This window comes from Eumetopias jubatus, unplaced genomic scaffold (assembly GCF_037043125.1).
Source record: "Eumetopias jubatus isolate StellerSeaLion01/CBP00866 unplaced genomic scaffold, mEumJub1_p1.0 scaffold_1, whole genome shotgun sequence".
Classification (NCBI taxonomy): Eukaryota; Metazoa; Chordata; class Mammalia; order Carnivora; family Otariidae; genus Eumetopias; species Eumetopias jubatus.
Genome location: NW_028274807.1, coordinates 217,447,697 through 217,472,963, shown reverse-complemented (window position 1 = coordinate 217,472,963; position 25,267 = coordinate 217,447,697). Strand labels below are relative to the sequence as shown.

Sequence of the window (25,267 nt, the reverse complement as noted above, 5' to 3'; positions counted from 1 at the left end):
AGGTGGACTCCACTCACGACATAGTTACTGCCTCCACCATCACAGCACCCCCAGGGGACCAAGCCCCCCAGGGCTCTAGGTCTGCACCCCCAGGCCAGGGTGGCAGGCCTGGGGACAGCTCAGGCACCGGGGATGGTCCTCAGGAAGAAGAACAAGGGTGTGCTGGTTCCCCGGTTAGGGGCACAGGTGCTGACCGCGGGGCTCACCTGGCACCAAGAACACCACCAGACGCCACGCAAGCTAAAATCCATACAAACATTTATTCCGTCCCTGCCTCGGGTTAGGGGAGAGGGGCTCAGAGCCCTAGGGAGGCTGCAGGCCTTTACAGACAGCCCCTGGGGAGGGTGGGGCCCTGGCAGGAAGACAGGGTCCAGAGGCTGATGGGCCCCGGAGGGGTCCAGAAGGCGAGGCCCTGGGGGGCTGGCTTGGTTCCCAGAGGTCACGGAGTCCAGGTGGGTGGGAACACGGAGGCCAGTTCCCACCCGTCTGGCCCAGGCCAGGCTGGACTCTCGGTCCTGGTGGCTGCCAAGGGTACAGCTTGTCGGCTCCCGGCCCCCAACTTCTCCCCCTCCCCCACCCCCAACAGGAAAGGCAGCACCAGGGTCTTGCTTCTCCGGGTGGGGAAATGACAACTGTGCGAGTCGTCAGGTTTAAATTACAAATAATAAAAATAACAATACAAAATAAAAAAAACCCCTGTCTCAAACACACCCACGAAAAGCCTGCCCGGCAGGAGGAGGAGCAGGAGGTCTGGCTGCCAGGGACGCAGCGGGGTCCACGGGCGGGGGAGGGTGGGGGCCGGGGGGGGGGGTGTCTGTCCCGGCCTCCTCCGGGAGTCAGCAGCAGTCTCCAGGGGACAGAAGGCGGGGGCGGCGCAAGGGACCAGGTGGGGGGCAGGGCTCCAGGTGGTCTCGGCGTGGGGCTCTCGTGCCGCCGGCTCATCCCGCTCTCTCTGTTTCCGTGTCTTGGCGACGTGGACAGGGTTAGCTCTCGAGATTTATTGCACTGTTTTGGAAGAGGCCTGGGGTAGAGGCCGGGCCGGGGCTGTGGGGAAGGCGGGCAGGCGGCAGCGGTCACCGCTTGGTCTTGGCGTCTTCTCGGATCTTCCAGATCACCAGGTGCATGCAGGCGCTGGCGTCCTCGCTGGAGCTGTGCCCATCCACTGCAGAGCGGGAGGGGGGTGCGTCAGGGTGGGCGCGCCCCCCAGGCCCGGCCCCGCCACCCCGCCGCCCGCCGGCTCACCGTTGTCCTGGATGATCTGTCTGAGGTAGTCAGCCATGAGGTTCCGCAGGGAGCGCTTGTAGGGGAGGCCCAGGCGGTGCGGGAAGAGCACGGAGGTGTCCACCACGGTGCTGTGGATGACCTGTGGGCGGGCGGCTGGGCAGAGACCGCAGGGGCCAGGGCCCCAGGGAGCCAGGGCAGGAAGGTGCCCGGGGGCGGACCACCCAACTCCTGCCCCTCCCCCCACCCTGCCGAGGGCCCCGGGGCCCAGGACCCTTGGCAAGCGGAGCCCAGGGGCGGGCAGTACCTTCAAGGCCAGCAGGTCACTCTCCAGGCTGTGTCCGATGAGGACGGTGTCGGCGCTGAACATGCTCAGCAGGACGGCCTGGACGTCCCGGAGCGAGATGCTCGTGTCGGCGAGGTCAGCCTCGGTCACCCCTGAAAACCTGCAGTGGGCAGAGTCGGGGCCTGAGGGTAGCTAGAGAGGGACCTGGGGTTCCCAAGCCCAGAGCCGGGCGGGGGGCGGGGCGTCGGGGCCGCACCTGGTGTTGTAGTCAACGATCTCGTTGTCTGGCTTGACGAAGGTGTCGTAAACCACCTGCATGTCCGTGTCCACCACCGTGACGCGCGTCAGCTCCAGGCCGTACGTGGTGTAGGACTGCGCGGCCGGGAGGGCTCATGTGACAACGCGCCCGCCCTGCCCCAAGCTCTGGGGGAGCTCCCGGGGGCTCCTCTGGGAGCCGGAGCAGGCGTGAACCCGGGGTGCCCTAAGCCCCAGCAGCGCCCCCGGTGTGCATGCCAGTCCCGAGTAAACACAGCTAGGTCGTCAGCGTGCCTGGGGCGAGCCGAGGGCCGAAGCCAGAGCTTCTGCTTGGCGGTGGGGGAAAAGCCCGCTCTCACAGCCCGAGCCAGAGAGAGACCAGCACCCGCCGCTGCCGCGGCTCTTCCCCTCACCTGCTCTATCCTGAGACCCACGCCGGCTCCAAGCTGCGGGTGCAGGTGCCCGGCCGCCACGAGCACGCGCGGCACGCAACTCACCATTTCACAGTCGAGGGCGAAGATCCCTGGGTGAGCATCTTCCGGAAGTTCTTTATCGAAAGTCTTCACAAAGCCTTCGAGGTTTTCCTTCCGGCCATCCTGCACATGTTGCTGCAGGCGAGATGTGAAGGCCGGTGAGCCCGGCGGGCTCGGGCCGTGTCCGGGGGACGTCCCCCCCCCCTCCGACGCCACCGTCAGAGGCACACAGATGAAAGCACAGGGAAGGGGGGGTCAGGGCTCTGGCCCAGCCACACCTCCTTTCCGGCCAGGCGGGAAAGCGCCGAGCAGGGCCCCAGAGACCTACCTTGGCGACCTGGCAGCCGGTGGAGCCAATGGCGGCCGAGCAGCACGTGTACTGAGTCTCCCAGCCGCCAGCCACTGGAAGGGAGGTGGCGGTCAGGGCCGGGGGGCCCCCAGGCGGCCCGCCCCACGCCGGCACCCGAAGGCCCGGGCAAAGGCTCCCCAGCAGAGCGGGGCAGGCCCCTCCAGCCTCCTGCCCCGGGGGCGCCGAGGGCTCACCTCGGTTCCGGCGGAGCCGCCCCCAATGGTAGCAGCACTCTTCCTCCCGCGCACAGCGGCCCGACGGGGCCACCAGGTACTCGGCGCCGCACCGGCAGCAGACTCTGCAGGACGCTGTGAGGCAGCAGGAGGGCTGAGGCGTCAGGCCCCGAGCCCCCTGCGTCTGCCCCTTGCGCACCTTCACGCCCTCCACCCAGACGGCCCTCCGCGAGCCGCCCCCAGGCCAGCCCGCCCCCCAAACGTGGGTGCTCAAGCCCGCTCACAGTCCTTGGGCCTCTTCTCCTCAGCCGTGAAGATGACGGCGCCCCCCGGCCGCTCGGGGTGCGGGAAGGGGTAGCCGTTCTCTTTGAGCTGGTCCTCAGTGAGCAGGTACTCCTTGAGGCGACCATACAGGGCAGCCCCTGGGGACAACCGGGAGAGGCGGTCATCCCACAGCAAGGCCGGGGAGGGCCGGACAGGCGAGCAGGGGGGCAGGCCTGGCGGGGGGTGGGCGGAAATGCTGCCACAGGGGCCACCGCTGAGCCCCCGAGTGGCCCGGCCGGACCGCTGGAGGGACCAGGCTCACCTTTCAGATCCCCCACCCGGGGGCTGCTCGGGCGGCTGAGCGAGAAGCTGGTCTTGGTGGCCAACTTGCCGCCCAGCACCATCTCATGAGACACGACCCTCCGGCCACCGGATTCTGGAAGCAGGGGGAGGGTACGGCATGCTCAGACTCCCGAGTGCACCCCTGCCCTCCGTGGTGGCCTGTCCCCTGGCCGGCTCCTCAGCACCCAGTCAGGAGAGGCCGGACCGCCTGTGACCTGGGGGCAGCCACCCTGCCCCCACCTTAACTCTTCTGGAAGCAGCTGCTGGTGGTAGTCCTAAGGGACGGGGACGATCTAAGGGCCTTCGGGGGCTCCGTGGACGCTGCCCAGAGGAGCTGTGGGGGCGGAGGCGGGAGCAGGAGAGCAGGGAGGTGTGCGCACTGACGGATTAATGTGCCTTCAGAGGCGGTAAGGAAACGTCCTCCCGGAGCTGAACGTGCGGAGCAGGCCGTGTGAGCTTCGCCTCTGACGAGGTCGCCCCATTAGCGGGGCCCCTCGGCTCAAGAGAGCCAGCTAGCTAAGGAGGGTGGTTACTAGCGAGAAGAGGCGGTGGTGAGGCCGTGGGGTCAGCATCGTCGTCCGCAGAAGCCTGCCGACCAGCCGCTGGCCCCACCACAGCGTTTCCCGCGGCCTTCTGTCTGAGAGTCCCCACGCTCCGAGCAGCAAAGAGCCAGCCGGCCAGGGCCCCACACCCCCACTCCCTCGCCTGGGGAGCCTGGGGTCCTGCGCTCCAGGCACAAACCTGACTCTTCCAGACTGAACTCCCCGGCCACCCCCTCTCCCCCCCCCCCCCCCAATTTACTGTTGAGACCGGGCGCGGAGCTGGGGACCAGGCCCCGCAGCTTCTTGAGGGTGTTCACGGCGACATTCAAGTAGATGTTCTTGCTGGGGCTGCGGTCATAGGCCACCTTCTCCTCGTTCAGCGCCTGAGGACAGACATGCCGCTCAGGCCTGCTGTCCTGGGCTTGGGGCCGGGGAGCAGCCCCTCAGCCTAGGACGCGGCCACCTGCCAGGGTCACACACCTTCTCTATGGCTTCCTGGTTTGAAGAGCAGAACTTGAGACACTCCTCAATGAACAGGTTCAGATACCGCTGGCGGATGACTGTGGGGACTTTGCCCCCAAACTCTTTGGGGATAACGGGCTTCTTTAAACTCTAGGGAAGACACAGACCCGTTGGAGGTGGCATGTCCCAGCCTGGGCCTCTACGGCCATTTCTCAAACCCACAGGGCATCACACACACGGTGGACCCTGCTGGGAACTCTGGGCTCCGGTGACCAGGAGGGTGGCCGCTGGCTCATCAGCGCCAACAGACCACCCCAGCAATGTGGACAGAGGGGAAACTGAGGGCGGCGGGGGGAGGAAGGCACCTGTGCCCCCCTGCTCAGTGCCTCTGAACCGTAGCTGCCCCGGGCGATGGCGGAGCCAAGGGAGTGGGCAGGGCAGGCTCCCGGAGGGAGCAGGACACTCACCTGTAAAGATGGGCTGTGGGCAACGCGCTTGGGGGTGACGGTGGTGGTGGTCTTGGACGCCATGCCCGACAACGTGCGCGCCTTCAGGGGCTGGCTGCCCGGCTCGGGGCCATTGGGAGGCTGGCTGCTGCTGGCGGCGAGGGCCCTCTTGGCACCTGTGGGGGCTGGCGGGGCACAGGGTCCGTGAGTGCGGGAGCAGAGCACACCCATCACCGAGCTGCAGAGCACCAGGCAGCCGCGGTCGTTCAGCGCCAGCAAGATGTGCATCTTGGAGCACAGGGGGAAGGGCCGGGCTGTGGGACACGGGCTGCGGAATGACATGAGGCTCTATCTGCTTTCGGGCAAGTCCATCGAGAAGGGGGAAACACAAATGGGGCTTTGGAGGCCGGCTCAGGCAACGTCGCCACTTGGGTGGTCCGGCGAGTGGCAGGGCACATGGGGAGCCTTTGCCACATGTTCCGGCCCCCGACTCCGAGGCATTGACGTATGAGGGAGAAAAGGCCCTGGCTCCTGGGCTGAGGAGCAGAGGGTATAGGCTGTCCCCGGCCCAGTCATTGTGACCAGCTGGCCTGCCCGCCGCGGCCTGTGTGTTCTGCCTCTCCCTTTGATGAGGTCACAAACCAAACAGTCTCCCGCCCCCCACCCCCCCAGGGAGGAGGGCACCCGCCTGTGGGGCCGTTTCCAAGGGCTCCAGGCAGGCGGCGGGGGCTAGGGGAGGCGGGCTGGGTGCACACGTGCGCGGGGCCTCAGACCAGCCCTGCTCCCAGGCTCGGCCATGACAAAAGAATGGGAGCAGATGAGGAGAGCAGAGGGCCTGGGTCCCCGGCCTCCTGGGAAGGACGCTGGCAGCACGAGCCGGCTGTGGCCCATCCGACACCAGGGTCAGCCTCTGCTGACGGGGCAGAAAACATGCACTTCTCAGGGATGGAAAAACAGCTCTTAGGTTCATTTAGACAGAGACTTCTCAGGAGCACCTGGGGCACACGTGGAAAGGAAAGCCAGCCCGGAGCATCAGACGGGACTCCTGAGACCTCAGGTGGGTCCCACTGCCGCTCAGGGAGGTGGCCACAGTGCCTACAAACGCCGGACTCCCCGCGGGCTGACGCCTCCCCCAGCGTGTCATGGCGAGGGTCGTGTGCCAGGACTGACCCGCACAACTCGGCCGCGGGCAGAAGCTGTGGGTTTGTGAGAGAGCCAAGTCCCGGGCCCCACGCGGTTCAGGGTCCTCGCCCTCTGCCGCTGCTAAAGAACCTCAGCCCACACCCCTCGCCATCGGGTTCTAACTGGGGAGTCTGGGGGTAGGGAAGGATCAGGATGCAACAGCTTATCCTGAAGAAGGTTCCCGGCACCAGGAAAAAGCAGGGGTGGCTACGGGTGCCTGCATTTGTAGGACTACTTTGTGCGGCTGCCCCTCAGGCCCCGGTTCCTCAAGGGGGTGTTTGAACAGCAGCAAGGGAGTCCCCTGGGAGCTGGTCAGATGGCGGGAGCCTCCCCCGGAGAGGCTGACTCTGCATCTGAACGAGCCCTCCTGAGGCCCCCTCCCATTTCCTCAGCTCCAGGCACCGCTGACCCAGAGATACCCACCAAGTGTCCCGCCTGTCAGACCGCGGACGTGTCACCCGGCTTCCGCAGTGTGGAGCGTGCCCCTCAGAGCAGGAGGCGGTTGCGAGACCCGCCCCGAGCCCCCCAGATCAGCCGAGAGCCTCCAGCCACACCTGGGCAGGAGCCAGGGGCCCCACCCCACATTCAACCCTGCGGCCAGCTCCCTGCTCCTGGCATCGCTGTCTAGGGCCCGGGGCCCGCACTCAGACCGGCCCCCACCAGGCCAGCCGCCTCCAACACCCCAGGAGCCCGGGGGAGGCGAGGACACGGAGACCAGGAGCCGGGACAGAGGGAGAGTCACAGGGAGGCCTCTGCGTCGGGGCCTCAGAGGGAGGCTATGGGCCTGACGGACAAGGGATGGGAGGAAGACACCCCTCCGACTCTCCACAGCCAGCCGCCCAGGACCAGCACCAACGCCAGGAAAGGCCCAGAGCCGCTGGGCACTGCACCAGGCCCGCCTGCTACCGCTGAGAGAGACCCTTATCCCCATCTCACAGACAAGCATGCTGAGGCCCCAGCTGGGCCCCGTCCAAGGCCCCCACGGCTGGCAGAAGTGGAGCCTGGCCTTGGGCCCCTCCTACCACCCCGAGCCCCTGTGCCCTGGGACTTACCGGCAGCCAGACGGGGGTTGGGAACGTGGGCGATCCTCCTCTTCTCGCCAGGGGCTGAGATATGGATGGAGGAGGGCTTCTCAGCGGGCGGCTGGGTAGCCTGGAGCCAGGGAGCAGAGTCCCTCTGGGCCTGCTGGGCCCGCCGATAGCATACCTCCTGGGCGGTGGGAGGCCGGGCAGGGGGAGCCGGGCCTCTCCTCACGGGCTCTGCCTGAGTGATGACAAATTCCAGGGTGGGGCTGTAGGTTGGGGGCACCCAGAGCAGGCCACGTGGGGCAAAAAGCTGACAGTACAGCCACAGGCAGGAAGGCCGGGGCTCCAGGGCTGGGACGCGTCCAGCTGCCCTGGGGCCTTCCGAGTTCTCGGACACCCAGGCAGGAACCAAGGGGCTCAGCATGGTGGGCCTCAAACTCATGTTGCCTCGCCGTCCCGGAGCGGAGCACCTCCGTGGCCCTGCTGTCTTGGCTGCTGCCTCCAGAAGGCCCAGGCCGTGCCTTTGGCCCTGATAACGGGCACACCCACTACGTGGGTGTGAATCCCTGGGCCCCCTGATTGGATTAGCATACCGATCCAATCCTGCTTGATTCAATCCTCTCTAGCCTCCAGCTTCACCAGGGGAGGGGTCCAGTGACTGAATCAACCAGAGCTCCCAGGTGCTTGGCCGGGAGCCCCACCCTCTGCCCCAGTGCCTCAGCCACCAACCACTGTTCCTGTCTTCACGGTGGAAACCGGCTCAGAAAGGTTGGGCTGTGCTGTGTGACCCTGATGGAGGACGGCCGCCCCAGAGCCGCCCCTCACACCGCCCTTCCTGCACTGTGCCCGACTCCCCCCAGCACAGAGCACAGGCTGCAGACCGGAGATGGGCTCCAGTCACTTCTGTGCCAGGACACAGGAACCCCTCGGCCGGGGAACACGGGGATCCAGTTTCGCAGACAGGGGCCTCGCTCCTACCAGCTTCTACCCAGGACCCAGAAGCAGACTCTTACCTCCTTGCCTTGCTTGGAGAGATGAGAAATTCTCCTCTTCTGCCCGGGGAACAGAGTGGTCAGACCCGAATGCCCCTTGTCTTCGATTTTCTCTTCCTTGGGGGGCTGAAACACACACCCGCCCCTCAGCGAGGCTCCCTCTCTCGGGCCTCACCTCCCACACCAACGCAGCAGGCTCCCAGACCCGAGACAGGGCAGTGACGCACTCAAAGGAGGGGCTCCCAGGTCTTGAGACACGAGGTGGGGCCCTCACCTGCAACCCCCGCCCACTCACAGGTGAGGAAACAGGCCCCCCAGCACATCTCCTGCAGACACACCCCAGCCCCAAGTGCGACACGGGCCTCAGCCAAAGTGGTCTCCCGCCCAGACCACTGCCTCCTGGTCCCCTCCCTCGCGTGCTCATGGGGGGCAGCTCAGAAACACAGGAACCGGGTGGAGAAATCTGACCCGCACCACCTCAAAGGTCTGTGAACAGAGCAGGGCGGTGAAGGACAGCGCAGCCCGGGAGGGACCTTGCGACCCTCCCAGAAGCAGCAGTTTTCTGAGCTTTGTGGAAAAGCAAGCTCCCTCTGGTGGCTGACATGGGGACCCTGGCCGGCCGACGCCAGAAAGGCTGGGGCTAGCCTGGGTTTGGGGGGCACGGAGGAGACAGGGAGGGCAGGGGGGGGGAGGGAGAGGTGGGCAATGCACTGCACAACTTTGCCTGGTCTCTGTGGATCTCAGGACACTGCCCCGGGAGCCTGCCGGGTGGGCCTTAAGCCTCCTCTTTGTGGCCAAGGCAGGCTGGGGGGCAGGGGTTCCGCAGGCAGCCCCCAAGGGCTCCTGGCTGAGGAAGGATGGGAGCGCCCCCACCGCAGCCACAGGGGCCCTGCGGAGGCGGCTCACCTGCCGGGCCAGCCGGCCCCTGTCCTCCGTCTTGACGCTGGTGGACTCGTTGAAGATGCGCAGACACTCTTCCATGGGGTCGGAGTCAAAGTCGACCTCCTTCTCCAGAGCAGCGTAGTCCACGCCCCCGCCCACCCCAGACGAGGAGGAGGAAGAGGAGGAGGAGGAGGAGGAGCATGAGGAGGGGGAGGCGGGGGCAGGCCGGGCGGGCAGGGGGGCCTTGAGGCGCTTGCGCGGCCCCTGAGCGGCTGAGTAGCCCAGACTGCTGTCCGAGTCCGAGTCGGAGTCCGAGGTGGAGCTGAGGTGGGGCGGGGCGGCAGGGGGCGCCGCGGGACCCGGGCCTTCGTCCTCGCTCTCGTCCCCAAAGAGGTCTGCGTGGCTCAGGGCCCGCTTCTGCAGCTTGGGGGCATCCCGGGAGGCACCCTCGTCCAGCGAGCGGGCCTTCCGCTCAGCCAGCTTCCCCGACACGGTCTTCCCGCCGGGCCTGTTTGGCAGCTGGTGGACACTCCCGCGGTCAGGCCGGCTTTTCCCTGAGCTGGCCACCGGGGTGGCCGAAGATGGCTTTTTCTTGGTCCCTTCGGGCTGCTCGGCCTTATGCCGGGGGCTGCCAGCCTGCGGGCCCCTCCGGTCTGCACAGGGCTTCCCGGCTGGCCTCCCGTGCTCTCCGTCTTTGCCCCTGTCCTTCTTCTGGATGCCGTCCTTGGGGCCGGGGGCAGGCAGTGCCCCACTTTTCTTCTTCTTGGGTCTTCCTTGCTTGGAGCTGCCGGGCTCCCGGGAGGCCCTGGCCGGGGAGCTGGGCTTGGCCACGGGTGTCCCACCGGGAGCCTTGGGGGACTGCCCGAGGTCCCCCACGTCATACTGCACCGCCATCTCCTTGGTCTCCCGCAGGCCGCCCTCCTCAGCATCCTGGCTCTCTCTGGAGGCTGGCTGCCCGGGGGCCTTGCTCTCGGGGCCCGCCTGGGATCTTGGGGGACTGGTGGTGACGGGCACGTCAGGCAGAGCTGCGGCGGCATCATCATCCGAGTCTGAGAACCTGGCGTCGCAGCCAGCAAAGGGGTCGCAGGGCTTCTTGAGGGCGGGCGTGTAGGGTTCGCTACCCCGGGAGCCCCTGGGCCTCTTGGGGGCCCTGTCGTCCTTGGAACTGGCCCTGCTGAGCAGCCGGGCGGAGAAGTTGGACAGTGGGTCGTACTCCAGGTCCGTGGACGGCTTGGAGTCGTCCAACACGTACTTGCTGCTGGGGACGGGGCGGCCGTATCGCTGGGGCTGGCTCACAGCCTTGGGGACGTACTCCAGGGTGCTGCCACCTCCTCCGCCATGGCCCTGTGCCCGATCCAGAGAGGCCAGCGAGTACTTGCTGCCTGCCTCGGCGGCGGCGGCCAGAGGAGTGGGCTGGTAGCTGGCATCAGGGTTTAAAAGGCCAGGACGGCCACCAGGGTTGTAATCGAAGGACAGTGGAAAGGCGTCTTCGTCCAGGCCAGCGGCAGGGCAAGCGGCGGGGCCTCGGGGCGCCACGGCGGGGGCCTCCGCAGAGCTGTGCTCTCGGGCCGTCTCCAGGAGCTCTTGGTACCGCCGCTGCTCGAGCTCCACCTCCGAGCGCACAGCCTCAATGGCCTGATTGACCAGCTCCAGCTCCAGGATGTCTGAGCGGGGCTCATCCCCTCTGCCCAGGGCTCCATTCTCCCTCTGCACAGGGGGCTTGGGCAGCTCGGGGTTGTACGGATCATAACCAAGCCCTGAAATGGGAAGCGGGAGAAAAGAGCAGTGAGTGGGCCCACTAAAGCACAGCCGCACGAGCCAACGCTGGCTACTGCCTCAGTTTGGGCCTCACCCCCAAGCAGGGGAAGAAGCATCAAACCAGCAGAGAATCAGAACCAACTGGGGGCTGGGCCTCCGGCAAAGCCCCAGGGACAATCTGCCAGCAGGTCAAGGTTTCCAGAGCGCACCCCACCCCCCATGCAGGCCCTATCCTGCATCGACTGACAGGCGCAGTGAGGAAGCAGAACCGGGCCCCCGAGGCACGGCCACTTGGTCCCCAGACCTCCCAGCACGGGTCGTCCAACTGGCACAACGGAGTGGATGGAAACTTTACGGACGGGACAAGTGCAGTCCGGGAGCCGGGGCGAGAATGGGAGTCCGTGGACCCAGCCCACAGCGAAGCCACAGCAGGCTACTTCCTGCAGGTCGGAGCTGGGATGGTGTGCGTGGAGGACCTGCCAGCCAGGCAGGGCACAGACGCGGCCCCGGGCGGGGCAGGAAAGTGCAGGGCTCCCCAGGGTCAGGGCCTGGGCAAGCGGGGAGCAGAGGGCCACCCCTGAGGTGTCACCTGTAGGACTCCCTACAGTGAAGTCCACGGGGCTGTGCGGATGCCAGAACACGGACGCCTACTGCTACGTAGCCCCACGATGCTTTTAACGGAAAAGGTGAGGTGGAAGGCTATATCCATGCCACGGTCCCGCAGCAGAAGAAAGGAAAAAGTATTGTATGTTCAAAATGCATTCCGAAAACACCAAGTGGGGCGGACAGCAAAGCTTATGTCCTCTGAACGTTGTTGTTAAAAGTTCATTATTGTTTTTTCAGTAACCTCTACACCGGACACGGAGCTTGGACTCACGACTCCGAGATCAGGAGTCGCACGCTCTTCCTACGGAGCCGGCCTGGTGTCCTGACCTTGTAATGTTTATGTTGATCTGAAGAGTCCCCACTTCCACCAGCGGCTGTGGGATAGATAACTCCGGTTAGGTACCGCGTTCCAGGGCCTACGCTCCGAGCCCAGCACAACCAAAGCCACCACTGTCCGTACAAAACGCCTAGGAGGCTCTCCCGTACAGACGGAAGGACAGAAACCAAATAAAATGTGAACAAAGCCCAATGTTCCAAGAAAGGAATAACATACCATATTCAAATACACCATGTTCAAATAGCCTAGAATTTAAAGAACTCATCATTAGAAATCCTGTCTGAAATTTTATTTTCTTTTAACGCTTTTATTTATTTAGCTGAGAGAAGGTGAGAGAGCACAAGTGAGGTGATGGGCAGAGGAAGAAGCAGGCTTCCCGCCAAGCAGGGAGCCCGACGCGGGGCTCGATCCCAGGACCCTGAGATCATGACCTGAGCCGAAGGCAGATGCTGACTGAGCCACCCAGGTGCCCACGTAAGAACTTTTCAAATCACTAAGTTGTATGCCTGAATCTAATGTAACATTGTATGTCAACTATATTCACATGACAGTTTTTTAAAAGTCTTATCAGAGATGATTCTAGAGAGTCCTGAAAGACAACCTGGCTAGATCTCCTGCCCTGCGGTTGGCAGAGTAACAGCCGCGTCTCCCCTGGAACCTCCAGGAGGAGCCAGCCCTGCCCACACCCAGCGTTAGCCCAGGGGGACGTATTCTGGACCTCTGTCCTCCACAACTGTCAGATGAGGAATCTGTTGTCTTAAGGCACCCAGGCTGTGGTGACACATCACTGTAGCCCCAGGACACTCCTAGCAACGTTGCGGAGCAAGAGAGCTCAGGATAAAGAAAATCGCGGCTGGCCACCAGCCTTCAGGAGAGGAGGCTTTGCAGGGCCTGGTGGTTGGGCCTCTGCCTGGGGCCGGAAGGAAGGGATCACTGTAGGCGTGTTGTCTGGCATTTAACCTGGAATCTGGGTTTTGATTGTATTTAGAAGGAAATGATGCTTCAGACCACCAAGGACGCTCCAGGACCGTGGGTCAGAACCAGGGAGGCAAAGTCCAACACCCACCACCGCTGAGCTGGGGCCCGGGGGGGACGGTCAGTTCGTGCCCCCTCGCACAGCTGAAAACTCCCGGATGTGGGGTGGGGAGCCCGGGGGCAGAACGCACACCCACCCCTGGTCAGAGGTGGAGGGCCACCCTCCCCACCCACCCTGACCCACAACCAGTCCAAAGGCGCCAATGGGAGACCCCCTCTGGCCCAACTCCGCCTGAGTAAACAGAGAGGAGCCAATGCCTCAGAAGTCCTGGCTGCCAGCAGAGAGAGGCCCAGACCGGCCACAAGCTGGGGCGGGGGGGGGGACTTCCCGGGCATGTCCACTGAGGGGCTTGACTGGCGGGTCTCAAGGGGACATCCAGCCCAGCCCACCTCATGGGAATGCCCCTTCCCCCAGGGGCTGGTTGGGGATGAACAGATGGGGGGGTCTTTCCCTACCCCTCACCAGGGTTAAAGGCTACAAACAATATGCACATCCGGGCGCCTGGGCGGCTCAGTCAGTCAAGCGTCCGCCTTCCGCTCAGGTCATGAACCCGGGGTCCCTGGGATCGAGCCCCACGTCGGGCTCCCTGCTCCGCGGGGAGTCTGCTTCTCCCTCTGCCTCTGCCCCTCCCCCCTGCTCATGCTGCTGAGCGCACTCTCTCTCTCAAATAAATAAAACAATCTCTCTCTCTCGAATAAATAAATAAATAAAGCAATATGCACGTCAGCCAAGAAGGAGCCCCTCAGCCCTGCTTCAAAGTAATGAGGTCAGAGTTTGGACCTCAGGCCACTTCACATTTTGAAAGGGAGGGTTTTCCCCAAAGTCAATCCAAAGTGCTTAGGTGGAGACCCCAAGGGAGGGAGAGAGGAGGGCCTGCAAAGGCCCGAAGGCTGCCTTGTTAACTCGGGGGAAGTGGGCGGGATCTGAGGCAGAGGCGCAAAGAGGGAGGTTGTCTTGTTTCCTACCTCAGAGCCTGTAGCGGCATCCTAAGGACAACCCCACCTGCTCCACCCCCACTAGCCTCAACTAGCCTGGCCTCTCAGATGGGAAGGGGTCCTAGCAGCTCAGACTCTGAAGGGGGTGCAGCTCCTGGCTGAGCCCAGTCCAAGCACCCGGCTCCCTGATATGAACATCCCCCGAAGCACTGCCCACGTGGAGCATTTTCAGCCCCAGCTGGAGGCTGCCTCCCCAACCACAAAGCGGAAGAAACTGCCCTCAGTGGGCCTCTAAGAAGGCCAAGGCCAAGCCCCTGCCCCTCTGGGGCCTCAGGTTCCTCACTGGTCCTATGAGGCTTTGTCAGCAGCCTGAGGGGCTCCAGACAGGTCTAGAAGCTTCCAGCACAGCTGCCAGGAGCTCTGTTACAACCGTGTGGCTTCAAAGTGAGCACACGGGGCCCAGAGTTTGGTCCCTGCAGACAGAGACCCGCTGAGCCCCAGCCAAGGTTACCTGAGGCTTCTGGGAGGGGGGACCTTCCTGGCACCTAGCCCCTGCCCTACCCTGCTTTGGAGGGCCAGGACCTCAGTGGGCCTATCGGAACTGAGAAGCTCCCCAAGAAAATGTTTTACAAGCTGCAGGGTGCCCCAGGGACGCTGCGCACTGACCCGTGGGAGCACATCAGAAGGCTCTGGGTAGGTGGCACCTAGAGAGGTCGGGAAGGACCATGGGGCGCCCTGGAAGGCACCTTCTAATTATCAGGGAATTCATTTGGATGGAAGCCAAGGGGCGGTTCCCTCAGGGGTTTGCACCTGGTAAGCAGGCATCCGGTAAACAAGATTAATTAGGCTGTTTTTTGGAAAAGGAAAAAGTCACCAAATACCCCTTCCCATACCCACACCCTAGCGCCAGCCCACCTAGGCCCAGCCTTCCCCTCAGGCGTGTGAGCCTTGGTTCTGTGCCTGCCAAGGCCGCACACCCACCAGGACCTGCCCTGCTGAAGGAGAGAGCTGCCCTCCCCTGGCTCTGGCGTCATGCCACTCTCGCCAACGGCCCCCTTCTGGGACAGGCGTCCAGCACGGGGAATACCAGGTCTGCTTCCCCGACCCCACAAGGAAAGGCCAAACGCGCACCGTGCAGGGCCGTGGGGCCCTGAGTGCAAAAACCCATCCGGAGCCGGGCAAGGGTCACTGTGGAGACCACAGGGGCTGAGTGGACCACAGACAGGGCAGCGCTGCTTCCTGAGGCCCGGGCAGCCGCCTCCGACCCTTCCCAACCCTCCCTCTGCCAGGAAGCACCCTATCCTGGGCCCCACCTGTGCCTCTGTGCCCCTGCTCCCACCGTACCCCGGCTCCAGAAAGCGCCACGCACCCTCCCGCAAAGGCACGTGGAATTAACAAGACAGCCAAGCACGGAGGCCCCCCTGGGGCAGGTCCTCCAGCCCCACCGTGAACCCCAGGAGGCACGGAGGCCTTCCCTCACAACCGTCCTGCCCCGAGTCTGCCCATTTCACAGATAAGGAGGCCGAGCCTTGGCTGGCCAGGCCGCTCGACCGCAGAGCCTGGGTCCCTCCCCGACCCGGAGAGGAGTCCTGGCGCCGCTGACCGACCTTCTCTGCCTTCCAAAGGGCTGGCTGTCGCCCCAGCCCTCCCCCTGCGCTGCCCAAGGTCCGAAGACGGTAAGCACAGCTGCACAGTGGTCCCACCCTGGCTCCGTGCTCTGATAAGACCTCAGCAGAATTCTCCTCCAACCCCATGGACAGCCAGGGCCTGCTGACCCTGCGTGGGGGCGGCGGGACACAGGGAGGAGACAGCCCTACAGCACTCGAGATAAGCAGGACACCAGGGCTAGTCAGCGGAGAGAGCAAGCCCACCAGGGCTCCAGGAGCTGCGTCTGGGGCAGAGGCCCTGCAAGGAGAAGGGAGGATGCCCCCATGTAAGACCACGGTGGTAGAAAGCACACCAGCTACCCGCCAGCCCTGGCCTGGCTGGAATGCAGGGCAGCGCCAACTGGGGCTCAGAAGATCTGAGCACCCACCCCTCCCTTTGGGCTTTTCTGGCCACCCAACAGGGGGCAGAACAGCACCCCAGGTCCTCAGAAGGGCTGGCCATCACTACTCCCCTGCAGGCCCAGAGTCTCTATTCCTGAGGGCCTTCCTACCCACCCCCAGGGTAGGATGCCCTTATGCCCCACTCAGGGACATCCAAATGCCCACTGGACAGGGCAGGAGCCTGAAGCCCAGGGTGAAAGTACCTGGCCATTCACTTGTTCTGGAGCAGAGGGGAGAGTCCTGGGGCTGCCCGGGGCACCCCAGACACCTAGGAAGAGAAGAGCAACAGCCGACAGGAGCAGGTGCTCAAGAGTGCATGTGGGGGGGGGGGACACCTGCTATGTGCCTGATGAGGAGGCTGGGCTGTGCCGGGGGGAGCAGGGCCCGGGGGTCCAGGTCCACCTCCACCTCCAGGGCAGCCTGATGATGCTGGACAGCTCCACACACTGGCTCAAAGCTCGAAGCCCTGGACAGCCCCTCGCTGCCCTCTCCCCTCGGCTCTAAAGCCTCCACCCCAGAAGCAAGCGCAAGGGCTCCAGGGGAGAGGAAAGAAAGAGGGCCCTAGCCAGCCCTGACACCACCACCTAACTGGGCTCTCTCTGGGCATCACTGGCCACACTGCTCCTGAGCTGCCCCACCCCTGAGGCCCAGTCCCAGGAGGACCGGGACGAGAGTCAGCCCAACGCCCTCGTAACCATGAGGGGAGCTCAGCTATGCTGCAAAACTACCTCCTGGAGGGAAGCCTCCAAGACAGGATAAAAACACGAAGAGCACTCAGAAATACAGAGAAGAGCGGCGGAGGGGTGAGGCTGGGGCCAGGCTGCAGTGCGCCTCCCCTGGGGCGGCCGGGGGGGCCTGCTTTCTGCTGCCCTCATCACCAGCCCGTCAGGGGCACCACATCGCTTTCATAGTCCCAATTCAAGAGCTCTCTCACTCTGGCCCTGATACCCTTCCAACTCCCCAAACACGGTGGCCAGTGGGTACCCCGGGGGTCACCTTCCTCCACAACGGAGGCTCCTGGGAGGTCCTCTGGGCAGCCGGAGGCCTAGGAACACCGAAGCATCCGCGGGGTAAAGCGGGGGGTGGGGAGAAGGAAAGCCACACCTCTCACGGCCATTCCTGGACCGTGGAGCCAAGATGGGGGAGCCAGCTGTGTCCCCCAAGAAAGAGCCCACATACCAAGGTCACACGTGAGCATCAGTGGCTTTTATTACTTGACCCCAAAGGTAGATGCTAGGGAGGAGTGACGAGGGCAGGCTTTCCAGGTGGGCCAGCCCCCACCCCTCCTTCATACTTGGGACCAGCTTCCTGCCCAGAGCCTGATGGCCTCCATCTCAGCGACTCCTCCAGGCAGCCCTCCAAGATCCTCCCTGCAGAACCGGTTGCCCTGAGCTGCTCAGACAGGCCAGTTCTCTTCCCTAGATACCCAGCACAATGCTCGAGCACCGGTGCATGGGGAGGGGGGCCCCAGGGCTTTCAGGTCTGTCTCCTGGAATAGTACCCACATTCCTGCCCTTTGAGGGCTCTCCAAGCCACTTTGCTGGAGAAAGGGACACAGATCTCTCAGGACAAACAACTGTGATGTGTGCCCATTAACTGGGAGGGGACGGATCTGGCCTCCAGACACACACACGGACAGGCATGACCAGGTTGCGCCTGGAGTGCATGTGGTCCCAGTACCACTCGGACGAGCCCTCCCTGCCACCCCCTGGGCCTTGCCCCCTCCTGCCTCCTGCTGTCCAGCAGCTCAACATGCTGACCGCCCGGCTCCCCTCTACACCCCAGCCACAAGTGAGCTGGCCGGCACAAACGTCTGCAACGGTTTGTGGGGCAGGTGAGGGAATGAAAGAAATACTGACCGAGGGCCACGGGCCCCCTGTGCCTCGAGTGCACCCACTGCCCCAGACACAGACAGCCCCCAGCAGCCACACAGGAAAGCCAACCGGCTCTGAGCACAGCCCTCCATCGCCGCCTCTGGGGTGGACTGGCCAGACTGAGCAGCCGCCAGAAGGACCATCAAGAGGCAGCGTGACAACAGAGACCCCTGCTGGATCCGCTGGGGGTGGCAGCGAAGCTGGGGAGCAACCTCCCTTCCCCCTACCCCCAGTCCCTCCAAACCACACAAGAGAACATTCCAGGCCTTCCACTGCCCTGTCTCCCAGCCCCAATCCCGGATTATCATCCCTCCACCCCTACCCCTGCTTCCAGCCACCAGGCAAACTTCTACTCATCCTTCAAAGCCCAGCTCAGGAACCACTTGCTTGGGGACACTTGCCTGATGTCTCTGCAACCCCGGGGCCAACTGCTCTCTCTCCTGGACCCCACCCCGTATCTGTGCTTGGGGACACCCATCCTCACCTTCCAAAGTGCCTCCCTCACCCTGCGCCAGCCCACAGGTACATACTGAATTCAGACACATCCAGAAGACACTGAGGCCCAGGTGTAAACACGGGTCCAGGCCAAGACCACGGCTTGTGAAACAGCCAAGCCCCATCCTCAGAGCACCCAAGTTCTGGGCCCCCTAAGCAGCTTCCCACCCTGTTTACCGTTGGCAAACGAGAGCCACGAGCACGAGGGCAGGTCCCCCAGAGGTGCTCCCCGGCTTCCACTCCTGCCTGCCCCCACGCAGCCTGCCGTGGCCAGGCCCTCCGCATGGCCATTTCCAGAAAACCTCAATACTTAGGGGAAGCCGACAGACCAAAGGCCCTCAAATGACAAGCACGCATGCCTGCTTCCTCAAAAGGCACTAGCCAACCATGGCACAAACTCTGGAAGATGCAGCTCATCATGGAGGAGAAGAGCAGGCAGCCAGGAGACCCTTCCACAACCTGCAATCCGCCCGGATGGTTCCCAGCTCCAGTGACCTGAGCGCCTCCTCCGGCTCTTTGTTTCCTTCTTAGCATCCAGTTCTTGGTTGTGAATCAGATCACACCAACCGGCCTCCCCACTGCACAGGCATGCAGAGAGCTGAAAGAATCCTGCACGCCCACCTCGGTGGCACCAAGCATGGCTCTGTAAAGGGGACCCTGAGTGCAGAGGGAGCGGGAGGGGACAATGAAGCAGGAAAGAACGTTCCCACGACACCGTCCACTGAGGGCCCAAGTCATTACCCGTTTCACAGAAGGGCTAACTGAGGCACAGGCGGTAATGCTGACCAGGTGGAGGCCAGGCCACCCCCCAGGATAGGCTCTTTGCACAACAGAAAGCGAAGCCAGAATGCCTTTATTTGGGGCTGCACTCCCCCAGCGAGGGCTGAAAGCCAGCCATGACGCTTGCACCTCTCCTCTGGAGCCCCTGGAGAACTCGGGGTGGGGGCGTGCTCAAGCACCCCGCACAGGTCTCCTGAGCTCCCCTCAGCTGGCTTGGCTGTCCCCACCAACCCTGCCCAGGGGCTGTGTGCCGATCAGGTTCCCCAATCTCACCTGGCACCACGGATGTTCGGGGCTGGATAAATCTGCCTATGTAGGGGAAGGGGCACTCTGGGTACTGTGGGGGGCTGAACAGCATCCCTGGCCCCCACCCACTCGGCACCAGGAGTTGCCAGGAGCACCTGAATTGACAACCACAAGCTTCCCCAGACACTGCTCTGCGTCCCCTGGGGGCAGGATCTCAGGGAGAGACCCATTGCTCTCCTAATGCGGAGCAAGAACACTTTAAAATACCCAACGCAGCTATTCGTGTGTGGCTCAATCCTAGATCAGGGCAAGAAGGCAGGATTTTTTAAGGGTCTCAGGTCATCCGGAGGGGCTGCCAGGTACAGGAAGCCAGGGGCACAGTCCCAGGATGGCCTCTCGCCTCAGAAAACAGAGTCCAACTTAATCAGTGCAGCAGGATCTTGGCGACGTACAAAAGCCACAAAGCCTCTTCTGTGGGAGGCCGGGAGGGAGCCTAGCATGCAGGCAAACGCAGGACTTGGGGCAACTTCCAAAACACATTTCCTCTGACTTTTCAGTATTGTCCAATGTTTTTAAAATGAATGTTACTCTGAGTCGTGAAGAAAAGTGCTTTGAACAGAGGCAACATGTGGGCTTCACCAGCTGGGACTCTGCCCAACACCACAATGGTGACGCAGCCTGGTGTAAGTGGTGAATTCGGTGCTTTGAAAACCCCAGCACCTCGCCTCTAATCCCATCCTTACAGAAAACCAAGAGCAACAAGACAATAGAACCACCACCAGCGGGGTTGAAGGCGTCTCCACTGGGAGGCCTGCAAGGCTGGATCCCTGGGGGCTGCGGCATCTTGGGAGGGGCAGGGGGGACGCTTAAAAAGAAAGTGGCCTCCGCAAGAAACAGCCTGTGACCAAGAGACACCAGGCGATGTCTAGGGACACATCTGTTGTTACAACCAGGGTAGAAGGTGTCACGACTAGGGGTGCTCCTGGCACGGAGCAGGTGGATGCGCTCAGTGCCTTACAGCGCCCAGGATGCTCCCCACCCAGGGCATGACTGGCCCCAACGGGCCCCAATGTCCAGTTTTTACCATTCCTCCAACCAGCTTCAGAGCTGCTCCCCTGCCCCGCGCTGCCCAGACTAAGCAGGAGGCCCCAGCGGGCCAGACTCCAGGCCCCACTACCCCCCAGCTAGCAAAGGTACTCCAGGCTCCTTGCATACCCTGGTCGGGCCTCCAGACACGAAAGGCAATGCTGCTGTCTGCTGACCTTTTCTCAGAACCCGTTCTTTCTCAGTATCAGGGGAGAGAAATCTCCCCAGCATTCGCTTGTAATGAGAAAGTGCTGGATGCAGGAGAGCACACTTGCATTCCATCTCGGAAGATACCATCACGGGATGGTGGGAAGTCTCCCCCAAATGGAACCCGATGGCACCCTGCCCAAAGAGGGAGCAGCTAAGGGGCAGCATGGCCAGGGGGCCTGCTCGGTACAGTCATCCCCCGGGGGCTGCCTGTTCCTGCGGCTGTGGCCCTCCAGCTCCAAGTCGGCTCACAGGGGAAATAAATCGCACCGTCCGCAGGGAAGTGCTTTTTATCTCTGCCTCCGTTCCCCGAGAAGCAGGGCTTGCTCTCCAGACCATAAAGGGCCCTCAAGGGCCTCATGTGAGGCCCAGGGGGGGGCTGCCCCCACCACACAGCCATGAATGACCACTCCTGCCTTCCAGCCTGTCCTCAGGTCTCAGCGCTCAAGTCCTGCAATTCTGTCCTTCCCAGGTCTCGCTGTTCCCGGCCAGCGCCAAGGCACAGCGCTGAGGCCTGACACACAATGGGTGCCCTGGTGTGTGGGGGGACACACAGGTGCTGGGCAGTGGGCACTGGAGGAAGGTGGGGAGTGCGGCAAGGGCCTGACTGCCCAGACTCAATCCCATCCCCCACTTACCGGCTGCGCGCACACAGGAGAGTGGCTCCCCATCTCTGGGCCTCAGTTTGCTCATCTGTAAAATGGGGACAATCATCCCTACCATTGAGAGTCCTAGAGAGCCTGCCCGAGCGTGTGCTGCCACAACTGGGCAATACCACACCCGGGTCTGGAAGTGGGCGTCCTAAAGCCCACAGGCGGTGGGCTGGGGGTGGGGCTGGATCTGCAGGGCTGGAAGCAACAGGATCCCCGGCCCAGCCTCCTCACGGGCCTCAGACTCTGCTGAAAGGCTCAGGTGCCCATTAGCCCAAGACCAGAGGTGCTGGGCCTCACAGGAACCCCACAGCCCACCTGCAGGCGGCTCCCACCCAGCACCTTAGCAACTCTTGTTGCTTAAAAGTGAGTCCAAACAAACCTGGCCCAGCCCACCCTCGCCGGAGCACCTCTGCTTGGGCCATGCACATCTGGACTGCTGCAGCCTCTTCCAGCCGAAAGGAAACAGGGCTTGTCAAAATCTGGAGCAGGGGAAGCTGAAAGGGAGGGAAAGGACAGGCACACACTCTCCCCTGGCCTCCTCAGAGGGCAGCAACCCCATAAGCATGCCACAGAAAAGGAAACAGAGGATCAGAGAGGCTCCACAGCAAGAAAGAGACTGAGCTGGGATTTGACCCTGCGCCTCTGCAGAGGAAGCAGCGTTCTACCCCAAAGCAGGCCTCCCCCCTTCCTTTCCTTTCCTGCAAAAGGAAAATGCACACCTACTGGGGAAAGGGGTAGGCAGTTGCATTTTTTCCACGGCAAGCAGGGCAGACAGAACTACGTCACCAAATAGGTTCCCAAAAATGATCCTTTAGGAAACTAACTGGCCATCTGTGAGGCAGAAAGAAACGTAAAAAGTGACTTACCGTGGGAAGAACACATGAGGCGAGAAATCAACACCCCAGAGCTCAGAAGGCTGCAAGGCAACATGTGGACTTGGGGCCAAGTCACAACGGCAGTGGCATAAGGGTGTGGTGCTGCCCTCCCTGTACTAACCATGAGGAACCCAGAAACCGGGGCTCCTTGCAAAGCACCACACACAATACCAAGAGGTAAATAAACGGAGTCAAGACGCCGTGCGCTCCGACAGGAGAGTTGGGCGCCAGCTCCCATGTGCCCCCCCCCACCTCCCTGGCCCCCACTGGAGCTGGGAGGAGCATGACCTGATGCTAAGGTACCAGTGGGCACACGTGTGTTTGCTCCTCCACAGCAGGTTCCTGGCGGCCACACCCGAAGCTCACGCAGCTCTGAACGCCCCGCGCCCAGCACAGGTGTGGAACCAGACAGTGAATGCTTGCATCTGGCTGGCTGTAGACAGCTGCAGGTGCCAGAGAGCTAAGCAAATTTACGTGAGAAATTAGAAAATTCTATTTTCTTTTCCTGACAAAATGGAAAAACAGGCCTATTATTTAACTCTAGCCAGCGCACTCCTCTTTTGAAGAAGGTTCTGAAACGATCATTTTTTATGGGGAAAGACACAAAGGAAATTTGACACTGGGACCAAATGCGGAAGTCTGGGTCTGATGGAAAGGGGGAGCCAGTCCTGAAGGACACAGGTCACCAGTGGGAGCCTGAGCTGCCCTCCGAAGGAATGACACCACTTAATCCTCCCTCCAAGCCTTTCCCTGCGACGCCCTTCTTTCCCCCGTTCTTAAAATCCCAGCTCAAATCCCACACCTCCTACAAGAAGCCTTCCTGACTCCTCCCAGCTTTCACCAAACTCCGCCACAACAAGGACAACCACCACGATGATACGACGTGCAGTCCATCAACGTTCTCTGCGCAACTGAAAGGAGGTAAGTCCCTGGAGGCCTCTTGCCCCTCCCGGCCCGGTCCCCTGGGCTTGACGTGCTGCCTGTCCAGTCGCGTCTGACACACAGTAGGTGCTCCCAAGGCCCTCCCAACTGCACCACCGGAGACAGCAGGGGCCGCTGCCGGAGACGCGGAGCGGGAAAGCAGCGCGGCCACAAAGCGGCCCCGCCACAAGCACCTGGGGTTGGGGGAGCGGCGGGAACGGTTCACCCCACCGGGCAGCTCGGGCGCGAGTGAAGGCAGAGGAGCCCGGGGCCTGCCGAGCGCTGTCAGCCGCGCGCAGCGTTCGGCCTGCGTTGGCGCCCTCCACCCTCGCGACAGCTCTAGGAGGGCATATGCCCCCTCGCTGTTTGCGCCGTGTGCTCCCGGAAACGGAGGCTCGCCGGCATCCCGCGCCGGGCGCCTGGCGCCGGGCCCGGGGGCGGGTGGTCCCGGGCCGGGCCGGGCCGACGACGCCCACCCGTGTGTGCAGGGGGCGCTGGGCCGAGACCCGGGCGCCGGGAAAGCCCCAGGGGTGGCGTCTGGGCCGGGGCCGGGGAGCCGAGCCCTGCTCGGGCATTACCTGCTACGGGGGGCGCCGCTCCGCCGCCGCCAAGAGCGCCGGGGCCCCGGGCCCCGCGGTGCCGGAAGTGGCAGTAGGGCCGCCGGCAGGGCCCCCCGGGCGCCCCAGCCCAGTAGGGGCAGTCGATGGCCCGGAAGAAACCGGTGGAGCGTAGCATGGTCCGTCCCGAGGGGGGACCCCGGCCCGGAGCCGCCCGGGCCCCCGGGCCGCTCACTGGCGCCGCGGTCGCCGCCGCCCGCGCCTCACGGACCCCGCCGCCGCCATCTTGCTCCGAGGCCCCCGCAGGCCCCCGGGACGCCGCCGCAAGGGACCTCGGGAGCGGCTGGCCGCGGCTCGCCTGACCAGAGACGCCGGCCCTCGAGGGACCGAGGGCCGTCGCGGACGCGAGGGCCGGGACAGGCGGCCGCGGGAGGAGGGATGGAGGGCGCGGGCGGCCCGGCCTGGAGCCTCCAGGAGCTTCGCCGGCGCCGCCGCCCTGCCCTCGGAAGCGGCAGCGGAACCATCTTGAGCCCGAGGCCCCGACGGCGCCTGGGCTGTCCACCGCGCGCCTGATCAGGGGGAAAAAAAAAAAAAAAAAAATCCCTCAGGACCCGGCGGTCATTCACCTGCTTTTAATTGGCGTTTTATTAGCATGTTGCCCTGGAGTGCCCCCTGCTGGACGAGGCGGGTCCTGCGGGCGCGTCTTCCCGGTGCCTCGCCTCTGCCCCGGGGTCCGCTTGGCTGGCTGTCAGCGCGTGCTTGCGGGCAGTGTGAGGCCCACACCCGCGGGAGTCCTCATTCGCTCGAGTGTTCACGCGAGGCCGCGCGCCTGCTGTCTGCCGGGACCTGCCCTGGATGGGCCCACGGACAAATGAGGGACGGTGGGGTGGGGCGAGGGGAGGCTCAACAGCCTGGGCGGGGGGCGCGGGAGGCCAACATCTTGATGGAAAATTCGGAGAATGGGGCGTCTGGCTGGCTCAGTCGTAGAACCTGCGACTCTTGATCCCGGGGTAGTGAGTTCGAGCTTTGGGCATAGAGTTTACTTAAAAAAAAAAAAAAAGATGTAAGGCTGACCCATTGCATGTTGGTGGGATTACAAAATGGTGCAGCCACTCTGGAAAAGTGTACGGCGGTTCCTCAAAAAGTTCAAAGTACACCTACCATATGACCCGGCAGCCCCACTTCTGGGTGTGTATCCAAAAGAACGGGAAGCAGGGTCCTGAAGAGATGTTTGCACACCCCTGTTCGCAGCAGCAGGATGCACAGTAGCCAAGAGGTGGGAACAGCCCATACCTAGCAACGGATGAGCAGATACACGTGGAATATCCATGTAACCGAACGTCATTATTCAGCCTGAAGAAGAAAGGAAGGGACCCCGACGCCTGCCACGACGCGGAGGGACCCCCGAGGACACCGGGCTCAGCGAGAGGAGCCGGACCCAGAAGGACACATCCCGCAGGAGGACCCCACTCCCAGGAGGTCCCCAGAGGAGTCCCGTCCCCACAGACAGACAGGAGAGGGTGGGAGCCGGGGGCTGGGGCAGGGGGTGGGGACAGAGTCTCCGTGGGGGGAGACGGAACGTTCTGGAGACGGCGGGTGGGGTGGCTGCAGGACCGTGGGAGTGGGCTTCACGCCGCTGAGCTGTGCGCTTAGAAACAGTTAAAAATGGAACATTTTATGTTATGCATTTTTACCACAAGTACAAATTAATGAACTAAGAAGTACAGCAATGGAGGGCAGGTGGGATGGGGAGGGTCAGAGGTGACTCTCCAGAGGACACAATCTCAGCTTTTGTCCCAATGCTGTCTCCTGGCGAGCCAGTGGGTCCTGAGGGCAGAGAGCCCTTGCCTCTGTGACCCTGTTGAATGCACTCAGAGTTTGAAACCCTGGGAGTCCCTGGTTTGAAACGCAGTGTCAACAAGGGTGCATACAATATTGCAGGCGGGTCTCTAGGCATGG

At 63.2% G+C, this 25,267-nt stretch overlaps 1 protein-coding gene across 7 annotated transcripts; it reads right to left on the bottom strand.

Moving 5' to 3' along the window:
- Nucleotides 1-241: 241 nt before the first annotated feature.
- On the bottom strand, nucleotides 242-23,596 carry REXO1 (RNA exonuclease 1 homolog). Of its 7 annotated transcripts, none has more exons than XM_088018430.1 (19): nucleotides 23,330-23,411; nucleotides 21,675-21,786; nucleotides 21,363-21,449; nucleotides 20,941-20,995; nucleotides 8,919-10,651; nucleotides 8,034-8,138; nucleotides 7,048-7,258; nucleotides 4,835-4,998; nucleotides 4,386-4,517; nucleotides 4,165-4,288; nucleotides 3,344-3,457; nucleotides 3,042-3,179; nucleotides 2,779-2,892; nucleotides 2,564-2,637; nucleotides 2,260-2,370; nucleotides 1,764-1,879; nucleotides 1,529-1,667; nucleotides 1,243-1,363; nucleotides 242-1,162 (listed from the first exon to the last, which is right to left on the bottom strand). In XM_088018430.1, the coding sequence occupies exons 3-19, from the start codon at nucleotides 21,381-21,383 to the stop codon at nucleotides 1,074-1,076; spliced, it is 3,561 nt and encodes a 1,186-aa protein (XP_087874556.1). In that variant the 5' UTR covers nucleotides 21,384-21,449; nucleotides 21,675-21,786; nucleotides 23,330-23,411; the 3' UTR covers nucleotides 242-1,073. The 7 variants fall into 7 exon arrangements, with proteins under 7 accessions (XP_087874556.1, XP_087874554.1, XP_087874558.1 ...); XM_088018428.1 differs by having other exon boundaries at nucleotides 21,679-21,786; XM_088018432.1 differs by lacking the exon at nucleotides 21,675-21,786 and adding an exon at nucleotides 21,822-21,871 and having other exon boundaries at nucleotides 23,330-23,395.
- Nucleotides 23,597-25,267: the final 1,671 nt, after the last annotated feature.